Source organism: Rhinatrema bivittatum, chromosome 2 (assembly GCF_901001135.1).
Source record: "Rhinatrema bivittatum chromosome 2, aRhiBiv1.1, whole genome shotgun sequence".
Lineage (NCBI taxonomy): Eukaryota > Metazoa > Chordata > Amphibia > Gymnophiona > Rhinatrematidae > Rhinatrema > Rhinatrema bivittatum.
The window spans coordinates 582500214-582524777 of record NC_042616.1 but is presented as its reverse complement, the minus strand read 5'-3'; the positions used below and the strand labels follow the sequence as shown (position 1 = coordinate 582524777).

Genomic DNA, 24564 nt, shown 5'->3' with positions numbered 1-24564 from the left:
GCTATCTATCTATATATAAAAAATATAAGACTTGTTTTATATCAGTCAGTCAGTCACACTGTTACCCAGAACAGCGTAGGTGCACTAGGAAAAGGCAATCTAATCCATCTGTAAAGCATTGTCTGTCAGGCAGACACATAGGCAACACACACACATACACTCTTACATACTGGCTCCCCCCCCCAGGCTCCCACACACACACACAAGTACAGGCACAGACAGGCTCTCTCAAACACACACACACACACACACACACACTGCCCTGCCCCCATACCCACAGGCTCACACAAAGGTGCACACACACACACACACACACACACATAGAGGCAGATATAGATCAGTCTATCTGAGCAACCCTGGGTACTTTTCACTACTATATGCAAGCTCTCACACCCATTTAATTATACATTTCTAATGTTCATAAATTTATTAACTTTTACAACATATTACAAAACAAATATAAATAGCAGCAACCAATACAATTGTAAAACTAATAAACTACTCTCACATAAATAAAATTATATCAAATACCAATCTACAGTCCTTAACCAGAGGTCTAAAGCAGAAAATAAAGAAAAGTGGCCTATGAACATTAGAAAAAATAAATAATAAGAGCATCTTCTATTTAACAAGCTGCAAATAGGTATTTAGCAGCTTCCATACTTTTGGGGGCACATTTCAGGAATCCCCATCTTTGCATTACGGATGAATGATTGTTTTAAGCACACTAGAAAACTATATAAGGAGCCTGCCTAAGCTAGTCAGTCTGAAAGGGGGAACAAAACCATGCCTGAGAAATGGGGGAAAGGGGATTACACAAAGAAGAGAATCAAAGGAGGAGTGAAATGAAAAGGATGGTAAAGACAGAACTAGAAGAGAGAGTGAAATCCATTTGCCCTGATTTTACCATCAAGTCCTACCATCTCATTTCCCTAGTGCTATATATATAATCCACATGTTCTTTTTCCTATCTCATAGTACTTCGCAATCCATATCAAATTAGCCAAAGTATTCACGCAGAAGACTCTGGGATGTCAATTAGCTTTAACAAGCTTGTTAAAGTACATCTGTGTTTGGAAACAACCTGATAAGGATGTTTTCTTGTGTGACATCTCTAGACAAAGCTGTTTAATCATCCGTAGTGCTCCATCTCTTCTTTTCTTATCAGAATGCATTTCTGCATTTTCCTACATTGAAAATAGATAGTCTTCTATCAGTGAAATGTTTCCCAATTATGAAGTGTTTCTTCAGTGGTGCATTTTCTGTATAAATATGTCCTGTTTTGTTTTACTTTTAAGCTCTTTCTAGAGCTTCTTCAGAACAATCTCTCTCCTTATTTCTTCAGCTTGCTGTGTTAGTCTGCTTAACCTTCTGTGCGAGTTGCACTGAATAATGGATTCTGCAATTAGGAACGCGATACACTTGTAAATTCAGTCTCTGGAATTTGATCCAATAAAATCCCAAAGGCTAGCTATGCTTAAATCTATGAAGGACTATGATAAGAGCACACAAATTGTATCTGAAGAAAATAATCTAACTGTCACGCACAAAACCTTTGCCTGTGTGCTGAAACCTTAGATGTACATTCTGTGACTGCCTGACAGTTACAAGACACAAACCAAACGTAACGTGACAACACCCTGATGAGACAACGCCTTCATTTTTTCTTGTTTCCTTTTTTATTTTTTGCATGTCTTGTCTCTCTGCCTTTGGTTTTCCTATACTGCTTTAATTATTAAGCCTATTGGGCCCAATGGTGAGCAGATAAATTATCTGACTACAATTACCCAGATAACTTGCCCTGGATATTCAGTGGATAAACGTCCTACTGAATATCCAAGATTACAGTTATCTGGCTAACTGCAGCCAGATAACTTTGAATATCCAGTTATGATTAACCAGCTATATTAAAAAGTATATATCTGGTTAAGTGGCTAAGTGAAGTTATAAAAAAGAAAAAGCCAAGATTTTGGGCCTACCGGTTTTAACAGGTCCTCCTGCCTCCCTCCCACCCGAGAACCAAATGCTCAGCCCTGATGGGTCGGAGCCCACAGCTCCGCTAACCCCCCCCCCCCTCCCCAACCACCACCACCACCAATTCCCCCTCCATCTAATAATGTGAAAAATCTCAGCACCAGGGCCGGTCCCAGTCTGGCTCCCTCCAACCCCCGCATTCCCATGCCAGGTGGAAATTTGAAAAACATTTGTAAGTTCCAAGGTCTCCCTCTGACGGTGTATATGTGGCTAACTGTGACTGCTGCAAGACTACGTGGGATAGTTGGCGTCTTTCTCTGTGTAAGAAAAATTGCTTTATACACAGAAGGACAAAAAAAACCCAAAAAAGGCCTATGTACTTGCAATATCATAGCAGGCTAGACGCCTATGTGGCTAGAGTTTATTGCCTAGCTCCTCAAACCTACCAATCAGCATTTGTCAACTTATCTGAAAGGTGTTTGCTTTCAAAGCTTGGTCAGTGTCACTTTGGCCTAAGACTATTCGCTGTTTGAAAAACAAAAAAAACACTGGCAGTGCTGAACCAATCGACTTGTCCAGCTGAAAGCTAATTGTTCCATGGTAATGAACTAAGAAATGCAGATGAATTCCTATATAAAGAGGAGAGATAAAGAATTAGTTTTGCTTTTGGACACATGTAACTTCTTCAAGGATCCTCATGTCTACTCTGCACTCCTAGCCACTACTGGGTAGGATGCTGCAGCAATTTGAAGGGAGCTGCAGTCCTACCCCTAAGAGCTAGGCTGACATCAAAAGAAGAGCATGCTAGTCCAGCTACCTTGACATCCCTAATGGAGCACAGCAAACAGATTTTCCTCCGCAGCTGGGCCGAGCCAAACATTCCGTTGTAAGATGGGCATTTATGTTCCTTTGAGCTTAATCAGAACAACACTGTTAACCTTTAAGTGCAAGCTACAGTTAATTTGAGATGCCAGGGTTTCCCTGATTTTACAACAAAATATTTTCTTTCTGAATCTGTGATCCTTGTAACATCTGACAAATAATAAGTTTAGAGCAATAAATTCCATTGTGTTAGCACTAAAGATATCCCTAATAATATATCCATTATTTATTTATTTATTAGCTTTTATGTATCGACATTCGTGGGTACATCATGCAGGTTTACAATACAACTGAAGGAAGAAATTACAAAAAACCAGGGAGGGGGGGGGGAAGAGGGAGCAGATAGGAAAAGAGAAGGGGCGAGAGAAGAGAGGGAAAAACAGGAAGAGGAGAATAGGAACAGTACCTGATGGAAAACAACAGAAGAACATAATATGTAACATTGCAAATTATACACTCAATAAGGGACTGTGTATAACCTTATACACTGTGGATAACCTTATATAAATTATACACTCCAAAAAGTATTATATACAATAATATACATTATCTTTAACTAGTACATAGAGAAGACACTATATATGACATTACAAATTATACATTCAGAAAGGCAACTATATGTAGTCTAGAAGGGTTGCTATAGGGAAAGTAAGGTTTAAAGGTTAGGGGAGGGGGTAAATAAAGGGGTATATAAGAGTTGCTATAGGGAAAAGGTAGGGTTTAAGGACAGGGGAAGGGGGTATAAGGGGTATAAAAGGGGGTATATAAGGAGGTGCAGAGAAATGGGAGACAAATCAGAGTATAATTAAAGGAATAAAGGAGAAAGCTCTGAGGAGGGTAATGACAGGGCTCTTTCTCTGAAGGAGTAGAGGGAGCAGGGGGACTATGTAGGATCCGAGTCAGGGTAGGCCATTTTAAAGAGCCATGTTTTAACCCCTGTTTTGAATTTCCAAATGCATGGTTCTAGTCGGAGCTCAAGTGGCATAGTGTTCCAGAGGGAGGGGCCTGCAATGGATAGGGCTCTTTCTCTGGTGGACGTGTGGTAAGCACATTTAAGGGAAGGGGTGTAGAGGGTTCCTGAGAGTGCAGTTCTAATAGGACGATTGGAGGAGCGGAATCGAAGAGCATCCTCAAGCCAGGAGTGATTGTGGTTGTGCAGGGAGATGTGAATAATGGTGAGGGTTTTGCATCTGATGCAGGAGGAGATGGGAAGCCAATGGAGTTCCTTAAGAATAGGGGTGATGTGGTCGGCTTTACGTGTATTTGTAAGGATTCTTGCCATAGCATTCTATAACAGTTGCAGGGGTCCAATAGTAGAGTAGGGAAGGCCTAGAAGTAAGGAATTGCAGTAATCTATTTTTGATAGCATTGTCACTTGCAGGACTGTGCGGAAGTCTTGCGAATGGAGTAGGGGTTTAAGTTTTTTGAGGATATGGAGCTTGAAAAATCCTCCCTTTATGATTGTGTTAATGTGGTTTTTGAAGTTTAGTTGGTGGTCTAGGGAGATACCGAAATCTCACACGAAGTAGGGAAAAGCATTATCTAAGACAAACAATACTATATTATTTTCTAATAAATTCAGATTGGTCATAAAGTAACCCTTACCCTTCCATCCTCCGGTTACCTTAAATTTAGGTTTGTCTTTGCCCTACCACGAACAGAACCCGGAGCTTCTGACCTCACCAAGCAGCCATGATGAAAAGTGTATACTTCCAGCGTAGCTCTTAGAAGTGCTATGCTGGAAGTTCCAGCACAGCTGTTTAGCAACGGCAGAAGAACTAGGCCTGGATCATGGTAGGCTGCTACTTGCCTGAAGACAAATTTAAGGCACCAGGAAGCTGGGAGGGGAGGGGAGAGGAAGGGGCCCTGGAATTTATAAATTCTTTCAAATTTCCACTGGACCCGGAGTGGGGCAGGGAGGGAAGAGATTGGGACTGGGCCCGATGCTGAGATTTTTTGCATTAATAAATGTCACCACCTTAGGCAGGAACTTAGGTGGACCACCCTGTCATGATAAAACTTGGTGCAAGGTGGATAAGTCACTATGGCCTGGAGCTCACTGACTCTGCATGCTGAAGTGTCCGCCACCAAAAATATGACCTTCCAGGTCAGGTACTTCAGATCACAGGTGTGCAGTGGCTCAAAAGGAGCTTTCATCAGCTGAGCAAGCACCACGTTAAGGTCCCAAGACACAGCGGGAGGCCTTAGAGGAAGCTTCAACTGAAGCAGGCCCCGCATGAAGCGTACAACGATAGGCTGTACAGAGATGGGCGTACCATCTACACCTCGGTGGTATGCGCCAATAGCACTTAGGTGGACTGTAACAGAGTTAGTTTTCAAGCCAGACTCCAATAGGTGCAGAAGGTAATCAAGCAGTTTTTGTGTGGGGCAGAAGAAAGGATCTAGGGCCCACTGCTCATACCACACGGAAAACCTCCTCTACTTCAGACTTTCTAGTGGAAGGCTTTCTAGAAGCTACCAGGACTTGAGACAAATCTTCAGAAAGATTAAGCTGCTACAGGATCAGCCTCTCAACATCCAGGCTGTGAGCGACAGGACCTGGAGGCTGGGATGCTGGAGCTTGTCCTGATCCTGCGGGATGAGATCTGGGGAAGTCCCTAGACTGATCGGTTTCTGGAAGGACAACTCCCGAAGGAGTGGACACCAGACCTGTTTCAGCCAATGAGGGGCTATGAGAATTATAGCCCTCAGTCCTCTTGAAGCTTCAACACAGGGAAGAGATCCAGCAAGAAGAATAAAACAAGAAAAAAATCCAGTCTTTAAAGCAACCCATACTAAGTAATTTGTGTTGACAAAAGCTAACCTGCATCCCCTCAATCCGCCCATATGGAAAGATTATGCTCCCCTCGCCACTCTTCCCCCCTCTCCGCTCCCGCCGTCCTTTCTTCTTTTCCCCTCCCCTCCCGATCCCACCCCCCTTCTCTCTCCCCCCGCCCCCCACCTTAACTCTTTGCCATTTTGTCTTGTTATTACTAATTCGTTTCTGAGTTCCTTTACTACTGTTAAAGTTTTAAATTAAACTTGACGCGACCTGGTTCAAGCATTTAAGATTAGTTCTAGGACAGTCTCCTAACAGTTTGATGTAACCTATTCCATTCTATATTCCATGTACTGTTCTATGTAACAAGTTGTTCTACTGTAAACCGGGGTGAAGGCTAATTGCTAAACCTCGGTATATAAAAGCTCTGAAATAAATAAATAAATAAGAGAGTCTTCATTACTAGAGGAATCGGAGGATATGCATACAGAAGATCCTTGTCCCAATGGTGAGCAAAGGCATCCGAGGCTGGTTCGCCATCTGACCTGTACTGGGAACAGAACTGAGTCCCTTCCTGTTGCAGGGTGATGCAAACAAGTCTATCTCTGGGTTTCCCCAGAGATGGTAGATACGGTTCGCTACTTCTTGGTCCAGCGACCACTCGTGGAGTCTGAAGGCTCGCTATCATGTTCTCCATTCCACCAGCCAGATACATGGCCCGGAGCACCATCTGATGGGAGAGAACCCAGGACCAGATCTGGACTGCTTCCCGACACAGGAGGTATGACCCTGTACCTCCCCGCTTGTTGACATACCATATCACTACTTGGTTGTCTGTTTGGATCAGGATAGTTTTGTTGGACAGCTAATCCCTGAAAGCCCATAGAGCATACCTGATCACCCGGAGCTCCAGGAAGTTGATTTGACACTGAGCTTCCTGGGTGGACCATGGGCCCTGAGTGTGGAGCCCTTCTACATGGGCACCCCACCCCAGGGTGGACACATCCGTGGTGGGGATATTTTGGGTAGGAGGCATTTGGAAAGATATTCCCTGCTCCAAATTCAAGAGAACTCACCACCAGGACAAGGATTCCCAGAAAGACGGAGTGATCTGGATGCGAGCCTGAAGGTCCTGGGTGGTCTGGCACCACTGTGACCTTAAGGTCCATTGGGATTTGCTCATATGTAAAAGTACCAAGTGAGTGACATGGATGGTTGCGGTCATGTGGTCCAACAGACTCAACATGTGCCAAGCTGACACCTGCTGGCTCTGTTGAATCACTGCTACTATGGATGCCAAGGTGACCGCCCTGGAGCATGGCAGGAAGGCTTTTTACCTGAGCTGTGTCTAGCAGGGCTCCTAAGAAGTCCAATTGAGGTGATGGGCTGAAATGGGACTTCTGGTAGTTGATAACCAACCCTAATGACTCTAGCACCCGGATGGTCAAGCACAAGGACTGATCAGGCCCTGCCTGAGAGGTGCTCTTGACCAGCCAATCGTCCAAGTAAGGGAAAACATGCACTCCCAACCTGCTGAGGTACTCTCCAACCATGGCCAGACACTTTGAAAACACAGATGGGGCTGACACTAGCCCGAACGGCAACACACTGTACTGGAAGTGCTGTTTCCCCACCACAAATCTGAGATACTTCCTGTGGCTTGGAAAAATCTAGATGTGCGTGTATGCATCCTTTAAATCGAGGGAGCATAGCCAATCCCCTTTTTGCAGGAGGGGAATCAGGGTGCCCAGGCAAACCCTCTTGAACTTTTCTTTTTTTTCAAAACTTGTTCAAGGCCTTCAGGTCTAGGAAGGGACAGAGTCCCCCTGTTCTCTTTGGAATCATGAAGTACTGGGAGTAGAATCCCTGTTCTCTTTGTCCTGGTGGGACAAGCTCAACCGCACTGGCTGTTAAGAGGGTGGAGAACTCCCGTAACAGTACCTCCTGATGAACTATTGGCTCCCAAAACAGGCATGGAGGAGAATTTGGTGGGACACCCAATAGGTTTAATTGGTACCCTTGGCAGACGATGTACAAAACCCACTGGTCCGAGGTTATATTGGGCCACCATTTCACGAAGAGCCTTAGCCTGCTGCCGATCAGGGAGTCCAACTTCTCAGGTACAGGTGGCTGGCTTATGCTCCCTACAATCTAGTCAAAACCCCGTCCTGGGATTTGGATGGGGCACCAGTTAGGGCTTGGGAGCTTGCTGCTGCCTGGGATGGCCTCGGGAGCTCACCCTCTCTGATTGGGAGCAAAGGGCCAGAGGATAGTACTTCCTGTGGTGGTAGAAAGACATCCTCTGACCCTGCCTTGCATTCCTCCTAGCTGAGGAGGGCGGGTCTGAAGTGCCAGTGGAGAGATGCTGGAGGGTCTCATGGTGATCCCATAACTGGGCCACCGCGTCCCTCACCTTATCTCCGAAGAGATTCTCTTCTGTGCATGGCAGGTTGGCGAGTCTTTCCTGTACCTCTGGTTGAAGATCTGAGGCCCGCAGCCATGCCATTCTGCAGGCATTGATTCCCACTGCAAAGATTTTCGCTGCCATTTCGAAAACATTGTAGGTAAAGCGCAACTCATGTTTCCACACTCCAGGCCCTGATGCACCAGCGACAAGAAGGTGTCTTGCTGCAGTTGAGGCTGCCGCTCAGCCGTCTACTGCATCTGCTTTCAGAGGTTGCGAGTATACTGGCTAATATAGAGCTGAGTAGGATGTGATGCGGCAATGAGTATTGTCCCCAGAAACACCTTCCGCCCAAGAACATTGATCAACCTGTGATTCTTCCTCGGGGGTGCTGAGGCATGGGTCTGAGAGCACTTGGTCCTCTTGAGAGTGGATTTGACCACTAGCAATTGGTGTGCCAGCTGATGCTTTTCGAATCCAGTAGCCTGTTGGACAAGATAAACCCCATCTGCCTTCCTGTTTACAGGAGGAACTGTAAGGGGGTGCTCCCAAAACCTCAGCAGCAATTCCTTAAAGATTTCATGTACCAGGACCACCACGATCTCTTTGGAAGCCTCCATGAACTGGAGGATTTCCAGCATCTTGAATCTGGCATCCTCCTCCGTCATTAACTGAAAATGGATGGCTTCCGCCATTGCTCTTCCAAACCCTACAGTGGAGACCTACTTCGTTCCTCTGGAGGAGGCAGTACTGAGAGGAAACTCTGTGTCCTCTGACAAGAATTCTGCAGTGTCGTCCTCCCAAGATCATATGGGGGTCTCATCCTCACTGTAATCTACAGGGGATGGGGCCCTGGGTGCTCAGCCTTTGTTCAGAGGCCTAGGCACCGGCAGCACCGGTACCAGCTCTGGCAAAGCCGGATGGGGGGCTACAGGCCTCGGTGCCACTGCCGGCCTTGATGGAGCTTCTTCCTCAGAGGAACCGGCAACGAGACCACATTGATAAGATTTGATGCTCACACAACGATGAGAATTGATGGGTAACATCAAGTTAGGTTGAGAGAACATTGTACAAATCTCATCATTGTGTGAGCTTTCTCACTCCGAAAGACCAAATTTTCACAAGAGTGCACTGTTCTGTTCGTACGTCTCACTCTGCATGTCAAAGTGGCCCCGACCCCTACACTACTACCTAAACCTCACCTCGAGTTACAAGGTGGGCCTCCTACAGTAGCATAAATAGCTAACTACTACAAGGGCCTTATAAATAGTCTCTCTCTCTCTCTCCCTCCCCCCAGTAGTTGCAGGTAGGAAATGCAATAATTGTGGTATTACCGCAAAGTGCAAAAAGTTAACACACTTTGCAGTAATACCTATGCGAAGCGCTAAGATAACACACACTTTGATAAATAGGCGATTACCATAAAACACACCCCTCTTCCTATCGTATGCGATATCTTGATGAATCTATCCTTAGTGTGGGACTCACTCTCAATGCGTACCTCATCTTTTTTCATTACTTGTTTTTCCATAGGTTTGCTACTAAAGACTGCAGCATGAATTAACTACAACATTTAGGATGTCCACATTCAGTCCATATCCAACTAACTATCATGTTCTCCGTTCCACCAGCCAGATATATGGCTGGTGGAACAGAGGTATAGTCAATATACCGCACTACTGAATATGGCCAGCTATCTTAAAGTTAGCCGTGACCAGACTTAGCCAGAAATAACTCCTCCTGGAAAAAACATCCCTACGTTATCCAGCTAAATTTTAGCTGGATAATAAGAGATATGTGTAAAGTTTAGCCAGATAATTAGCCCCATATTCAAAAGTTGGCATTTAGTCAGATAACTTGTGCATTATCTGGCTAAATGCCACTGAATATGGACCTCTGGGATTATTTTGTCCTGGAAATTCTCTTCTGGGCCTGAACATGAGAAGGCCAATAATAAAGATTCCAACAGAGCAGTTTTACCTTTCAAAAAATGTGATCAGTGAGGACAGGGATACAAAGTACCTGCATGCTTCGGTCTGCATGGAGGCAGGCATGAAAGTACACGGTAGAAATGATGCAGGGAGATTGATTATATGTCAATTCCCTCCCCTGATCCGATCCCATCTACTTTTATCCTCACGGGGGTGAAATAATAATCAGCCTGTAGTTTAACATAGATAAACGCAAGTTCACCCACATACACTGCTCAGATTATTGCCTCTTTGATACTGCTTGAACTGGAATTCAAAATATATTTGGTTTGAAACAGATCATTTCACCATTAGTATGATAGTATCTTTGCTTTTAATAGCAGTCGGTATTAGCCACAGGGATTCAAACTTTTAGCCACTGAGCCTGAGACCAGTGGTTTAAAACCTCCTACAGATTACCAGGGTTTCAGGTGGACACTGATGTTTAAAAGCAGCTATTCAAAACCATGGGAATGTTTCTAAAAAAAATAATAATGAGATTTCATTCAACACAAACACGGTTGATTTTAAAAGCCCTACACGCGCCAAAGCCGAGAGATACGCGTGCGACTCAGCCTGGCGTGCGTCATGCAGATTTTAAAACCAGCGCAGGTACGCGCCAAAAGAGGGAGGGCGTGGGCGTGGTCTGGGCGGGCTGGGTCTGTAGCAAAAGCGCGCCGCCGGGATCCCCTACCGTGCAACTTTACTTCTGCTATGGATGGCGTATAAGTCATGTAATTAAAAAAAAAAAATGCTAGTTAGCAGGGTTTTAAGGGTCGGGGGTAATAGTGTGAAAGGGAGGCAAGTTAGCTGGGGGGGTGTTTAGGGAGTCCTCTCCTTCACTGGGGCGAACTGGGAAAAAGCCCGATTGCATCGCCGCGCGTATCTACTAGAATTCCCCCCACTTCCGTGCTCGAGATGGCATTTGCGCGCACATTCGCATGTCAATATAAAATCGTGTGGGCAAGTACACGCGGATAGATGATTTTATAACATGCGTGCATATACGCGCATGTTATACAATCACGGGTGGATTTTAAATGCCCTGCTCGCGTAAATCCGCCCGGATTTACGCAAGCAGGGCCCTCGCGCGCTGGCGCGCCTATTTTGCATAGGCCGCCGGCGCACGCAGAGCCCCGGGACGCACGTAAGTCCCGGGGATTTTTTGAAGGGCGTGTCGGGGGCGGGGGTGGGGCATGGCGCCAGCCCGGGGGCGTGGTCGAGGCCCCGGGCCAGCCCCCGGGTTGGATGACGGCGCGCCAGCAGTCCGCTGGCGCGCGTAGATTTACGTCTGCTTCTAGCAGGCGTAAATCGAGGGACAAAGGTAAGGGGGGGTTTAGATAGGGCTGGGGGGGTGGGTTAGGTAGGGGAAGGGAGGGGAAGGCGAAAGAAAGTTCCCTCCGAGGCCGTTCCGATTTCTGAGTGGCCTCGGAGGGAATGGAGGCAGGCTGCGCGGCTTGGCGCGCGCAGGCTGCCCAAAATCGGCAGCCTTGCGAGCGCCGATCCAGGATTTTATAAGATACGCGCAGACAAAAGTACACGATCGCGCTCTTTTTTAAAATCTACCCCTCAGTGTGTCTGTGAGCGTGCGCTGGCAAATGCGCACACATGTGCGCGCATGCGTAGGTCTTAAATTTTACTTCATATAGAGTAACAATTTCAGATCATAAAGGCTTGGTGGCAGAAGCCTGACTACTCTCTTGCAACTCAGCTGGGGTTATAAGTTCAGGGTTTTTCTGGTTAGCATTTGCTTGGGCTTGGTAATTTTCTGAACATTTTAAGAGGGTGAATAGTTGTTTACTCCTACATAAAGTTCTGTTGAACATTGCCACCCTCTTCCCGTGCTGTTCTCGGCACAGGTACTTATTTTATCTAGGGCAAAGAAAAAGGGGGTGTGGTATGATTGGGGGGGGGGGGGGAGTACACACTTTGCAAACTCCACTTTCCACATGTACATTTGCATCTGCTTCAAAGCAGTAATAAGTACCCGTCATGTGCAGCTGGGCCTGATTTTCACAGGAAACCCCATTGGGGGAAAGGTCCCTTGGAAAACTAGCTTGCAGGCCCACAAGGCAGTATAAACGTTGCCCCATAAAATGGTTTAACTTCCTCTTAAAGAGATTCGAATGAAGACTGCAAGCAGCCTTTCAAGTGTGGATCTAGAATCCCACCCACTCACCTGGCTATTTTACTTATATACACTTCTGGAGCTTAGTGAATTAGACATGGTGAATCCAGAATTCTGGGAGATTACTAGAGAGCTGAGAGCAGTCAATTCCATTTCTTCTTTTCTTTAGCTTCCTAATCATTCCACTACATTTCCTCTCTTCAGTGCTAGCCCTCCCCTACCCTTTTTCTCCGCAGCTCACCGTTCCAGTCATTAGGTCCTCAGCTCCTATTTTCCACACTCTCCACCTCTTATCTGCCTTGTCTGTATGTCTTAACTAAATTGCAAACCTCTAGGGATCGCAGTGTTGGTCTGTACAGTGCTGTGTACATCTTGCATTGCTATTTAAATCATTGTAATATTAGTAGTAGTGGATGCAGTAGTGAAGAAATTCCAGAAGCTTAAGATACATGAATTTTCACCTATGGCTCCATAGAGTTATCACTCACCTCATCTCGCTTCTACTTCCAGACAAATGAGAGAAGAATTTCTCAAATAGTTAAACCTGATTGTGTTTTGCTTTGTGTGGGGTGCATTAAAAGACAGGAGAGAGCAGCTTACCACGTGTGCTTGCCTGCGGCTTCGCTTGACCAGTCCCTTGGTGAGCCCCACAAGAATAATTCCAGTGTCATTCTTAGTGGCAAACGTCACCATCAGCTCAGTTTCTGGTGACAAGGCCTTGGGCAGTAGTTCAATGTAGCCACGATTCAAGATGGTAATGCTTCGTATAGGCTGTGCAGCAAAGGAGAAAAAGAACAAACACGTGAATCCCCCCAGAGGGGCGGGACAGTGGGGAGAATCACTTTTGGTGGTAAGATAAGTGATCTGCTACTGTCCTTCTGCCTATGTTCATTAGAACAAATATTCCCTCCGTACTGTAATATATATAACGTGCAAGAAGTTCAACAAAGCCCAATTAAAATGCATACAATAAATCACCCCAAACAGGCAAAAATCTTCCCTACCTCCAACTTACAGCCTTTTCTTACACCATAGGAGTTTCTTAACAAGTCAAAGTTGGAGCGTGCAATTTCCACATTTTTAATGCAGCCAACATATGACCTGCTGCTAAGAGCTTTCCTGGAAAACAAATGGAGAGCAATTATTTATTTATTTATTTATTTATTATTTAATTTCTTTTCCTATACCGATGCTCAAGACTAGGTCTTATCGTACCGGTTTACAATGTAACTGAGGGGAAACCAATTAACATCAAGGTAGAAAGTAAAGTTACATTAAACAGGGAGCATAAAACCTGGGCAATGGAAGACAGTGCAGAGTTTAAACTGAGCAACAATTAGAGAGAGATAAATATATAAATCAACAAAAACTGTAAGATACAAAAACATAGGTTGGTCCTAGGCAGTTATTAGCCTGGTATGTCCAGAGGGAGAAGGAAAGGGTGAGGTTGGGTGGGGGGAAGGGATTGGGGAGGGGTGGGGAGTGAGAGTCAGTGATGGTTGAGGAGATCCTTCAGCGGTAGGCTTCTGCGAAAAGCCAGGTTTTCAATTTCTTTCTGAAAGTTGAATGGCATTGTTCTTGGCGTAAGTCTTGTGGAAGTGAATTCCAATGTAGTGGACCTGCTGTTGAAAGAGCTCGCTTGTGAATAGTGTTGTGGACCGATGATTTGTTGGGGGGGGCCTTGAGCGAACCTTTGTAGGCAGTTCTGATCGGTCTTGCGGAAGTATGTAATTCGAGTGGGAAGGTGAGTTGGAGAGTGGATTGCTGGTAGACTGATTTGTGGATGATGGTGAGAGCCTTGAAAAGTATTCTATATTGGATGGGCAGCCAGTGTAGAATTTTTAGTATTGGTGTGATATGGTCCTTGCGACGAGTGTTTGTAAGGATCCTAGCCGCTGCGTTTTGCAGCATCTGAAGAGGTTTGGTGGACGAAGCAGGCAGACCAAGTAATAGAGCATTACAATAGTCGATCTTTGAAAACAGTATGGCTTGAAGCACCGAACGGAAATCCTTGAAGTGTAAGAGTGGTCTAAGTTGCTTCAGGACCTGTAGCTTGAAGAAGCATTCTTTGGTTGTGGCGTTAATGAATTTTTTGAAATTCATTCTAGAGTCAAGGGTGGCCCCAAGATCTCTGACCTGGTTTGCTAATGGGATGCTAGCATTATTTGCGATTAATTAATTAATTAATTAATTATTTGCAATTAAAATAGAAATCTAACAGCGTGAACAAAACAGACGAAGAAAAGTATAAACTGGCTAAGGCACCCTTTTCCCCCCCTAGGCAATTTTTTTCAATGCTTTTCAATGCACTGTTCCCTGCCAGAAAAATGTGTTTGCTATCTTCCAAATGATCATCTACATCTCAAGGCCCTGAGCTACTATTAAAAGCTTTCCCATTATATTACTGGCTAACTTGGAGCTATCATTTATCTATCTGATTTATCTTCCACTTTTCAGCACTTCAAAGTAGATTACATTCAGTTACTGTCAGTATTTCCTTATCCCCAGAGGGCTTAAAATCTATGTTGTGTACCTGAAGAAATGGAAGGTAACGTGAATTGCACAAGGTTACATGGAGAGGCAGTGGGATTTGAACTCTGGTTGGCCTGGATTATAGCCTGCTGCTCTAACCACTACGTGGCTACGCCACTTCTGCCAGGGGAGGGTAATCACATTTTCTGCTAGGAGCAGTGCTGGCATACCAGTTTCAATAATAAAACACATTTTTATTTTAATGAGTAAAACATTTGCAAGATAATTCTTCATGTTTCTCTTTCTTTTCAAGCAGCTTTAAACTAACCAGGGATAAAGCTATTTGAGAGTACAGAGACACTTCTATTTTAGAGGATAACATCACTAAGTAAAAATGTTACACTTAGACAAATAAGCTAAAAGAAATAAAAAGAAAAAAAAGCACAGGCACCCCTCCCAAGAAAAAGTGTATTGTATTTCTTTTCATATAAATTATAAAATTAAAAAAAAAATCATATTTAACACAGCAATAGCTACACAATGCCCATGATAGCAAAATTTCTACGAAATAAAGCAAAGGGAAGAAATGTAATAAGCAGGATGAACCAAAACCAAAGTATTTATTATTAACAGGAAGAATGATAAAACAATTGCAGCAAGTTTAATACATGACAGGAAACCTGTGCCACCCCCCAAAAGAGTAACTACCCTGGTCAACAGGTTTCCATTTTCTCTGATAAATGCTCTTTGAGAAAGTTTTTTAGCTTGACAGGATCAATGAGTTCTTAGCAGTAGTATGCAGGGCTTCATGCATTCTGGCTGGATAGAAAATACCAAATCTTCCACCAGAGCTTTCAGGTGTGGTCATAAATCCAAGAATTGTTTACAAGAAGGAGTCCCACATTTTTTGTGAACGTGGACTCCTCCTTCAGCCTCCAAAATGTTTGCAGACCCCCAACATTCTTCTCTTTCATTTTGACATGCAGCTATACGTCACAAATGGAAATGCTATTAACGTAGTAACAAAGCAAGAAAGAGAGAGTGGCACAGAGGCAGAGAGAGAGAGAGAGAGAGACTGGTGAGAAGGGAGAGAGAGAGTGAAAGAGAGAAAGAAATAGAGACTGACAATGAAAGAGAGATGGAGAATGAGACTGATGACGAGAGAGAACGAGAGAGAGAGACTGTCCGGGAAAAACTAGTGGGGGAAGAGAGAAGGAGGGGTGTTTGAGACAGGCACATATCTCTAAAAGTGAAAGATGGAGAGGTTTGATGCAAATCTCTCCCTCCAAACACCCCCCTCCACACGACTACCACCACCATCCGCCATGGTACCTTTTCTTTTGTTGGAGGGGGGAAGGATAAGGAGAGTGAAAGAGAGCGAGAGAGCCTGGTGTCCCCTGTCATCTCGCTTCTGCCTTCCCCCATGGCCCCTTCCCTTCTATCCTGCTTCCTGTCACCCATGGACCTTTCCTGAGTGCCTTTCCTCCTACCATCAGGCATCCATTCTCACCCTCTGGCCCTCCCCACATGGCTGCTTCCCTCCTACCACACACTTCCTCTCATCCATGGCTTCAGTGCCTTCCCTCCTATTTAATCCCCTCTTCTCTCTCTGTCCTCCCTTCTATGGCTCCTTTCCTTAGTGCTGCTCCTCTTCACCTTCCCCAGTACCTTCTCTCCTGCACTCCCCCCCCCCCCTTCTCCTGCCTTCCCACATGACACCTTTCCCCCCCCCCACGCCCCATTCTTAACCTTTTGCCCTCCCCTATGGCCTCTTCCAGTGCTGTCCCTCCCTCTCCTCTTCCTGTATCTCCATAGTAAAGTTACTTTAACAGCCCTCATTTTCTCTTTCAGTCTGTTAGACCCACAGGGTGGTCTGTGTAGCAGCAATTTGCCTGTGCTCCTCCAGGCTTTTACTTGGGGTGGGAGCAGGCTATGAACGATGGCCCTTCTCTTCCATCTTATTGCTGGACCAGAATTTCAGCGGTAGCAGGGTCTCTTGTAGCAGGTCCAGGCTTTTTCAGCAGCAGTAGGGGGCCTTTTCCTCCTGACAAGTCTGGGATTTCAATGCCAGTGCTCCTTTTCTCTCCCCTACGACGACTAAGATCCTGGCTGCAATTATTTCTGCTCCTCCCTCTTCTTTGCAGCATGGGACTAGGCTTTTGAGGTAGGGCTTTCACCATGCTCCTCTTCTTTCTTCTGCAGGCAGCAGCCTTAGTGCACGGCCTGCTCTTTTTCGGGGCAGCTGTATTTCCGGTGGACCTCCCATGATGGTCTTGCAGACCCCTAGAGATCTACAGACGACAGGTTTGGAACCACTGGTTTACCACATGCATCTGTATTGTTTTGGGTAGGTCAGCAATGATTGGCAGCTTGTTACCTTCCCACATGTTCAGAGCTATTAATCTAGCAATGGTTAAGATTTCCACCGCTTGTAGATGTCACAGAACTTTGAGAATGAATATTCAGTGCAATGGAAAGCAGTGGCTGTGTAGTCTCCCCTCCTCAAAGGATTATGTAAATTTAAGGGCTAATGACTATAGGCTAAAATCATTAATAAACCATACAGTGTCTTCTCTTTCCATCCTTCAGGCAGACCCGGAATTGGGTCAGAAATGATTATTAGCATCCTCAAAATATCTGCTTTAAGTTCAGCATTGATATATTTTTTTACATTTATAGAATTCCTGCATATCATCCACAAGATTAGAAACTTCTTTTGAGATATGTTGTTGAAGAAACCTGCAGGGAGAGAGTTCATAAGTCCCCTCTAAGCTCTCGTGTTGCACCCCCCATTCACATTTCTTTGAGGCACCTGAGCTTGGCCATGTTTGGCTCTAAAAAGAATTCTTGAAATTCTCCCAGGAGGGGCCATCTTAGACAGAGACAGACAGGTCTTCCTTTGACCTTTTCAATCCCATAGAGGTGGAAAAAGCAGCTTTGATTTTGTTTTATTTGTTGATATATATGTTCAAAGACAAGTCAGAATCACAATGCAATAAAATATATTATGGCACAGCTATAGCTATAGGCTGCTAAAGACTGTGCTGGAGCAGTCATTTTTAATTCTCTCAGAAGCAAATACACCCCCCCCCCCCCCCCCCCACCACCACCATGGTAAAATCGTGATTTTTATGGCCTATTATTCAACTATACTTTGTTCTAGTGTAGTGTGTACATTTATTTTGAAGAGACATTTCCAGTTTTACAATTACAAGGCAACTTTTTTTTCCAAAATAAAGGTAAGGTGCACTATACTAATCAATGATAGTTAAAGCTCCGAGTCATACACTGCTCATATTATTGTCTATTTGATACTGCTTGAACTGGAATTCAAAATATATTTGGTTTCAAATTTTAACCATAGCCAGTCTGATTTTCAGGATATAGAAGTGACATAGAAACATAGAAGTGACGGCAGAAGAAGACCAAACGGCCCATCCAGTCTGCCCAGCAAGCTTTCACACCTATTTGTTTTCATAATCTGTTACTCTGACTGCTGAGGTCAGGGCCCTTATTGGTAACTTTTTGGTTCCAATTCCCTTCCACCCCCATCATCGATGCAGACAGCAGTGCTGGAGCTGCATCTAAGTGAAGTATCTAGCTAATTGGTTTGGGGTAGTAACCACCGTAATAAGCAAGCTACTCCCGTTTGTTTACCCTGCCTGTGCAATTCAGCCATTGTTGGTAATCTGAATAAAAATCCTCTTTACTTAATTCCCTCTGTTGCTGAAGCAGTGAGCTGCGCTGGATACTTATTCCAAGTCAAGTATCATACTTAATTGATTCGGGGTAGTAACCACCATAACAAGCAAGCTACACCCATGCTTATTTGTTTAACCAGACTATGTAATTCATTCCTTGTTGGTTGATGCTGAATATAAATCATCTTTTCTTCATTTTCCTGCCGTTGAAGGAGAGAGCTATGCTGGATTTGCATTGAAAGTGAAGTATCAGGCTTATTTGATTTGGGGTAGTAACCGCCGTAACAAGCCAGCTACTCCCATGCTTATTTGTTTACCCAGACTATGTAATTCATTCCTTGGTTGATGCTGAATATAAATCATCTTTTCTTCATTTTCCCTGCCGTTGAAGCAGAGAGCTATGCTGGATGTGCATTGAAAGTGAAGTATCAGGCTTATTTGATTTGGGGTAGTAACCGCCATAACAAGCCAGCTACTCTCATGCTTATTTGTTTACCCAGACTATGCAATTCATTCCTTGTTGGTTGATGGTGAATATAAATCATCTTATCATCTTTTCTTCATTTTCCCTGCCGTTGAAGGAGAGAGCTATGCTGGATGTGCATTGAAAATGAAGTATTAGGCTTATTTGATTTGGGGTAGTAACCGCCGTAACAAGCAAGCTACTCCCCTGCTTTTTTGTGGATGCAAATCCTTTTTCCACATTTCCTCTTGCCGTTGAAGCATAGAGCAATATTGGAGTCGCATTAAATGTGTGTATGTTTATTGAATAAGGATATTAATCTCCAGGTAGTAGCCGTCATTCCCGCAAGCAAGCCACCTCTTGCCTCTTCTCTTCATTCACATCCTCTAGACTTTATGGATCCACAGTGTTTATCCCACGCCCCTTTGAAATCCTTCACAGTTTTGGTCTTCACCACTTCCTCCGGAAGGGCATTCCAGGCATCCACCACCCTCTCTGTGAAGAAATACTTCCTGACATTGGTTCTGAGTCTTCCTCCCTGGAGTTTTAAATTGTGACCCCTGGTTCTGCTGATTTTTTTGCAACGGAAAAGGTTTGTCATTGTCTTTGGATCATTAAAACCTTTCACGTATCTGAAAGTTTGAATCATATCACCCCTGCTCCTCCTTTCCTCCAGGGTGTACATATTCAGATTCTTCAATCTCTCCTCATAAGTCATTCTATGAAGACCTTCCACCTTTTTGGTCGCCCTTCTCTGGACCACCTCCATCCTGTCTCTGTCCCTTCGGAGATACGGTCTCCAGAACTGAACACAGTACTCCAGGTGAGGCCTCACCAAGGACCTGTACAAGGGGATTATCACCTCCCTTTTCTTACTCGATATTCCTCTCTCTATGCAGCCCAGCATTCTTCTGGCTTTAGCTATCGCCTTGTCACATTGTTTCGCCGACTTCAGATCATTAGAGACTATCACCCCAAGGTCTCTCTCCTGCTCCGTACATATCAGCCCTACTCCCCCCATCGAATACAGTTCTTTCGGATTTCCACACCCCATGTGCATGACTCTGCACTTCTTGGCATTGAATCTCAGCTGCCATATCTTCGATCATTCTTCCAGCTTCCATAAATCCCGTCTCATTCTCTCCACTCCTTCCGGCGTGTCCACTCTGTTGCAGATCTTAGTGTCATCCGCAGAAAGACAAACATTACCTTCTATCCCGTCCACAATGTCGCTCACAAAGATATTGAACAGGACCGGTCCCAACACCGATCCCTGCGGCACTCCGCTCAACACCGCTCTCTCTTCAGAGTAAGTTCCATTTACCATCACACATTGTTTTCTGTCCGTCAACCAGTTTGCAATCCAGGTCACCACCTCGGCACTCACTCCTAAGCTTCTTATTTTATTCACCAGTCTCCTGTGCGGGACCGTATCAAAAGCCTTGCTGAAATAGTTATGTTAACATATACAGATTTGTGTATATCCACAGTGAATAAGCAGAAATTAAATCAGCATCCACTGAAGACCCAATATATGCAAATTTATCTCATGCCTATTCATTGTGGATTGAAACCCGACTGATTGTGGAGAAGCCCTGGTCTAAGAGTTTAGAACTTGGCTCATATCTTCACTTGAATATTAACTGCGAAATCACAATAATGCCCCAAGCTTCAGTTACCCAACTTCGATGACTTTCTGATATGCACAATATTGTGCTATTTAAATCCAAAATTTTTATTCTGTGTTGCGCTTCACTGTACTTGCTTTTATTTCCCAACATGGCAGTATCATCACAATACTTTTGGGTATCACAGGATTTAAAATCAAATAAAATGCAAGAGAAAAAAAGATGGAAAAGGATTACTGATACAACTTAATGCTTTGATGCATGGTACAGTACCTGACAGTTCTCGATCGAGGGAGCCCACCAATGTAAATTGGGTCCTTATCAGAGCGATTTAAGTCTGAGGCCACACCAGGGGATTCTCCCTGCTTGGTTTCCTTATAACTGGAGTTATATATATCCATAACTGCTAACAGACCTGTGAGGCAATAAACAGCTCAATAGTTTAGGAAAGGGGATTTGGAATAAGTTAGAGTAGAAATTTACTAGCAATATATATTACCTTACTGACAACTATTGAAAGAAGCATGCACAGTAAATCTAAAAATTATGTCACAGCAAATACAATTAATATAATTATACAACTAGAAGTCTGAATGAGAAAAATAAAAATTTAAGGCATGCAAATACCCAGAACAGATAAGGGTATTTGGTCCTTTGATGCACCAGGAAACACTGTTAGGTAAACAGATATGGTATTGTGACGATGTGGAAAATTATGTGTATCAGCAGTCTACCCTGCAGGATACCCTTTTGGCATTTACTGTGCATAAATTCTGTTTGCAAAAGAAACCAGAAAAGTCAGAATTCCTACCTTGCTTTTTGTTGCGTTGGAATGCAATTTTATACCATGTCCCATTATTGTAACGATTCTCTGTAATCAGAGTAAGAGGTCCTGATCCAAGGTCAAGTGTCAGCCTAACCCTGCCATCAACTAGTTCAAGGGACAAGAAATCTCTCTGGAAAATAAAGGACAAACATTCTCTCAGAAATGACTTCTAAACTATTGCTCAGGCCTCTGCCGTCTTATAACTGGCTCTGTGGCAGTAACTGACATCAACTAAACAGTGCAACAATCAAGCCACTTGAAACTAATCTATTCATGAGCTTTAAAAATATGTGGCTTGGAAATAGTTACAGAAGTGTGCCCATGGAATCAGGTACACAAATCTGTATATGTTAACATAACTATTTTCCAAAATAAAAAAAACAAACAAACCTTCTATTGCCAAGATATATCATGTAAGGTGAGATTACCTGATACTATCTTGAAGACTTTGAGGAATTAGTACCAAGGAGGAAAGGATATTAGGTGGCCAAAGATATTTAAAGGGTAATTTTCAAAGTTATTTGTTTGTAGATAAAATGTGCTTTATCCATAGAAATGTTCTGATATAAATTCCCCTCCCAATATGTGAGTAAACTTGTCTGGTTGAGGTGGTGTTGGAGAAAGGTCTGCACTTACATGCATAAAGGTGAATTTTAAAAGCCTGGTGTTCACCAAAAATGGGAGATATGCGAATATATTGGGCTGTCATGCGCTGAGAGGATTTTAAAAGACGGCCGAGTACGCACGTATAACCGCAGAACACGCAAATAAAAAGTTCCAAAAAAAGAGTAAGTCATGGGCAAGGTCTGGGTGGGGCATAGGCGTTAATTTCACCTTGAAATTTGCATGTAAATACTTATGTGCACAGGCGTGTGCTGGGATCCCCTGCCGCATAACTTTACTTCTGCTATGGATGGCATGTGATTCGTAAAACAAAAAATCCTAAACACATCAGTGGGATTTTAAAAGTCAGGGCTAACTGGGGAGAAGGAAGGCTATTAAACTAGCCGGGTTTGGAAGTCCTATTCCTTACCTGAGTGAACTGGGAACAAACTGGTAAAACTGGTAATGGCTTTGGTGCGCATAACTTTTAAAATCCCCCCACTTACACGGTAGAAGTGGTATTAGCTTGTATAGGACCGCCTCCACTTAAAATTACGTACACATGTGTACATGGTCAGATTATTTTATAGCATGCACGCATATATGCGCATGTGTTATAAAATGGCTGCATCCCTGGGCATGAGCTGACAAATGCACACATGTGCACTTGCGTGCCTGTTCAAAAGTTACCATCATACGAGGTAACTTTCAAAAGGTTTTATATGCAGAATTGGGCTTTTAAAAATTGCTATTTTTGTATGTGTAACTCCTTTGAAAATTCACTCCATAGGGTGAAAATATCAAAAGGTTTTACAGGTGTAAAATTTGCTTTGAATATTGCTATATTATATAGGGATGTGAAATTGTTTTTCCCAAATTAGGCAATGTCAACGAAATCAAGGAGTAAAAGTGGCACTAAGGAAAGACAAGGTATATGCATATTAGGGGGCTGAGGGGGGATATGATAGAGGTCTTTAAGATCATGAGAGGTCTTGAACGAGTAGATGTGAATTGGTTATTTACACTTTTGGATAATAGAAGGACTAGGGGGCATTCCATGAAGTTAGCAAGTAGCACATCTAAGACTAATCGGAGAAAATTCTTTTTCACTCAACGCACAATTAAGCTCTGGAATTTATTGCCAGAGGATGTTGTTAGTGCAGTTAGTGTAGCTGGGTTCAAAAAAGGTTTGGATAAGTTCTTGGAGGAGAAGTCCATTAACTGCTATTAATCAAGTTTACTTAGGGAATAGCCACTGCTATTAACTGCATCAGTAGCACGGGATCTTCTTGGTGTTTGGGTTATTGCCAGGTTCTCGTGGCCTGGTTTGGCCTCTGTTGGAAACAGGATGCTGGGCTTGATGGACCCTTGGTCTGACCCAGCATGGCAATTCCTTATGTTCTTGGAAGAAATGTATCTGTGGACCCTAGCTAAAAGCTGTTGCTTGACTACACGAGAGAGAGTTTACAAATGGGGGTTTCCTCTCAAGTAATTTTGAATGAAGTTTCATGGCACTGTGGTCCTAGCAAAGTTCAGCTCCAATTGAGCAGGAGCCTCAAAGCAGGAGAAAAATGACAGATCAAAAAAATACTGTATGCAACAGCTAGATTTTAAGATTCCTGAAGAGAACAACAGGGGGGCAGATCTCAATAACAAGAGAAGTTTTTCAATAGAAGAGAGACAAAAGCACAGTGAGAAGGAAAGAGAGCAGGGATCGGAGAAGCTTGGAAAGAGAGCAGTGAGGGCTTATTTAGAGGTGGGAGCCATATGGAGGAGTAAGAGTATTACAGCAGGAAAGTTCTTTGAAAGCACTGTTCTTCAGCAGCTTTCTGTACTATTTACAAGGAAATAAGAATCAATCAAACAGATTTCATAAAGTAAGCTAAGACAGTGCCAGAGCACAGTTGCAAAAGTAGTTGAAGATTTCTTTCATGATGGATATCTGAAATAGAAACATGGTTAATTTATTAAGCTCTAAAACAATCTCAAATCCATTTGAATTTCACCACAGCACAATGAAAAGTACTACAAAGCTAATCCTTTCGACCATGTGTAGGACCAAGAGGTGATCCCCCGGGCCTGGAGATACAAATGCAGCCTGACTCCAGCCTTTTAAAAAACTTAACTTTATTACAGCTTCATTCATATACAGTTTAGTAGACTGTCTTCTCTTCAGAACAGTGTACTCAATTACAGTTCATCTTCAGCCCAGCTCAGTGTTTGGACAGCATTACTCAACAGGAGCTGCCTTCCTCCTGGAGACATGGACCTAACCCATCTGGGTCTCAGCTTTTATTCCTCCCCTGATGTGCCCTGACTACAGAGCTCTCTTTCAGAAGGGGAATTAAAGTGGACCAGGCACCTAGCCTGGTCCTGCACTGGTTTAAGGGGGAACATAGGGGCACTGCTTCACACCATGTATAAAGTCTGTCAGTGACAGGAGTGGTCAACTCCAGTCCTCATGAGCCACAAAACAGGTCTGATTTTCAGGATATCTGCAACGAATAAGCATGAGAGGGATTTCCATGTACTGCCTCTAAAGTGCAAATCTATCTCATACATATTCATTGTGGATATCCTGAAAGCAAGGCCAGTTTGTGGCTCTTGAGGACTGGAATTGACCAATCCCTGATATAGGACAATTTGAACGAAATGTAATCAAATCTTTTTGTTCTCCGTTAGCTGTCAGTTATATGCCAAGAATCTACAGTCTCAAATAAATCTGTACCACTTT

The 24564-nt window shown here is 43.8% G+C and overlaps 1 protein-coding gene across 1 annotated transcript in view; it reads right to left on the bottom strand.

Annotated features, from left to right (window-relative positions):
- LAMA1 (laminin subunit alpha 1) overlaps positions 1 to 24564 on the bottom strand; it is a 395343-nt gene that overhangs the window by 46810 nt on the left and 323969 nt on the right. The window contains exons 50-53 of the mRNA XM_029591028.1: positions 21213 to 21357; positions 20675 to 20816; positions 13142 to 13256; positions 12738 to 12908 (exon numbers count right to left, since the gene is read on the bottom strand). Of these exons, the coding sequence (XP_029446888.1) occupies positions 12738 to 12908; positions 13142 to 13256; positions 20675 to 20816; positions 21213 to 21357 (573 nt within the window). The remainder of the gene's footprint in view (positions 1 to 12737; positions 12909 to 13141; positions 13257 to 20674; positions 20817 to 21212; positions 21358 to 24564) is intronic.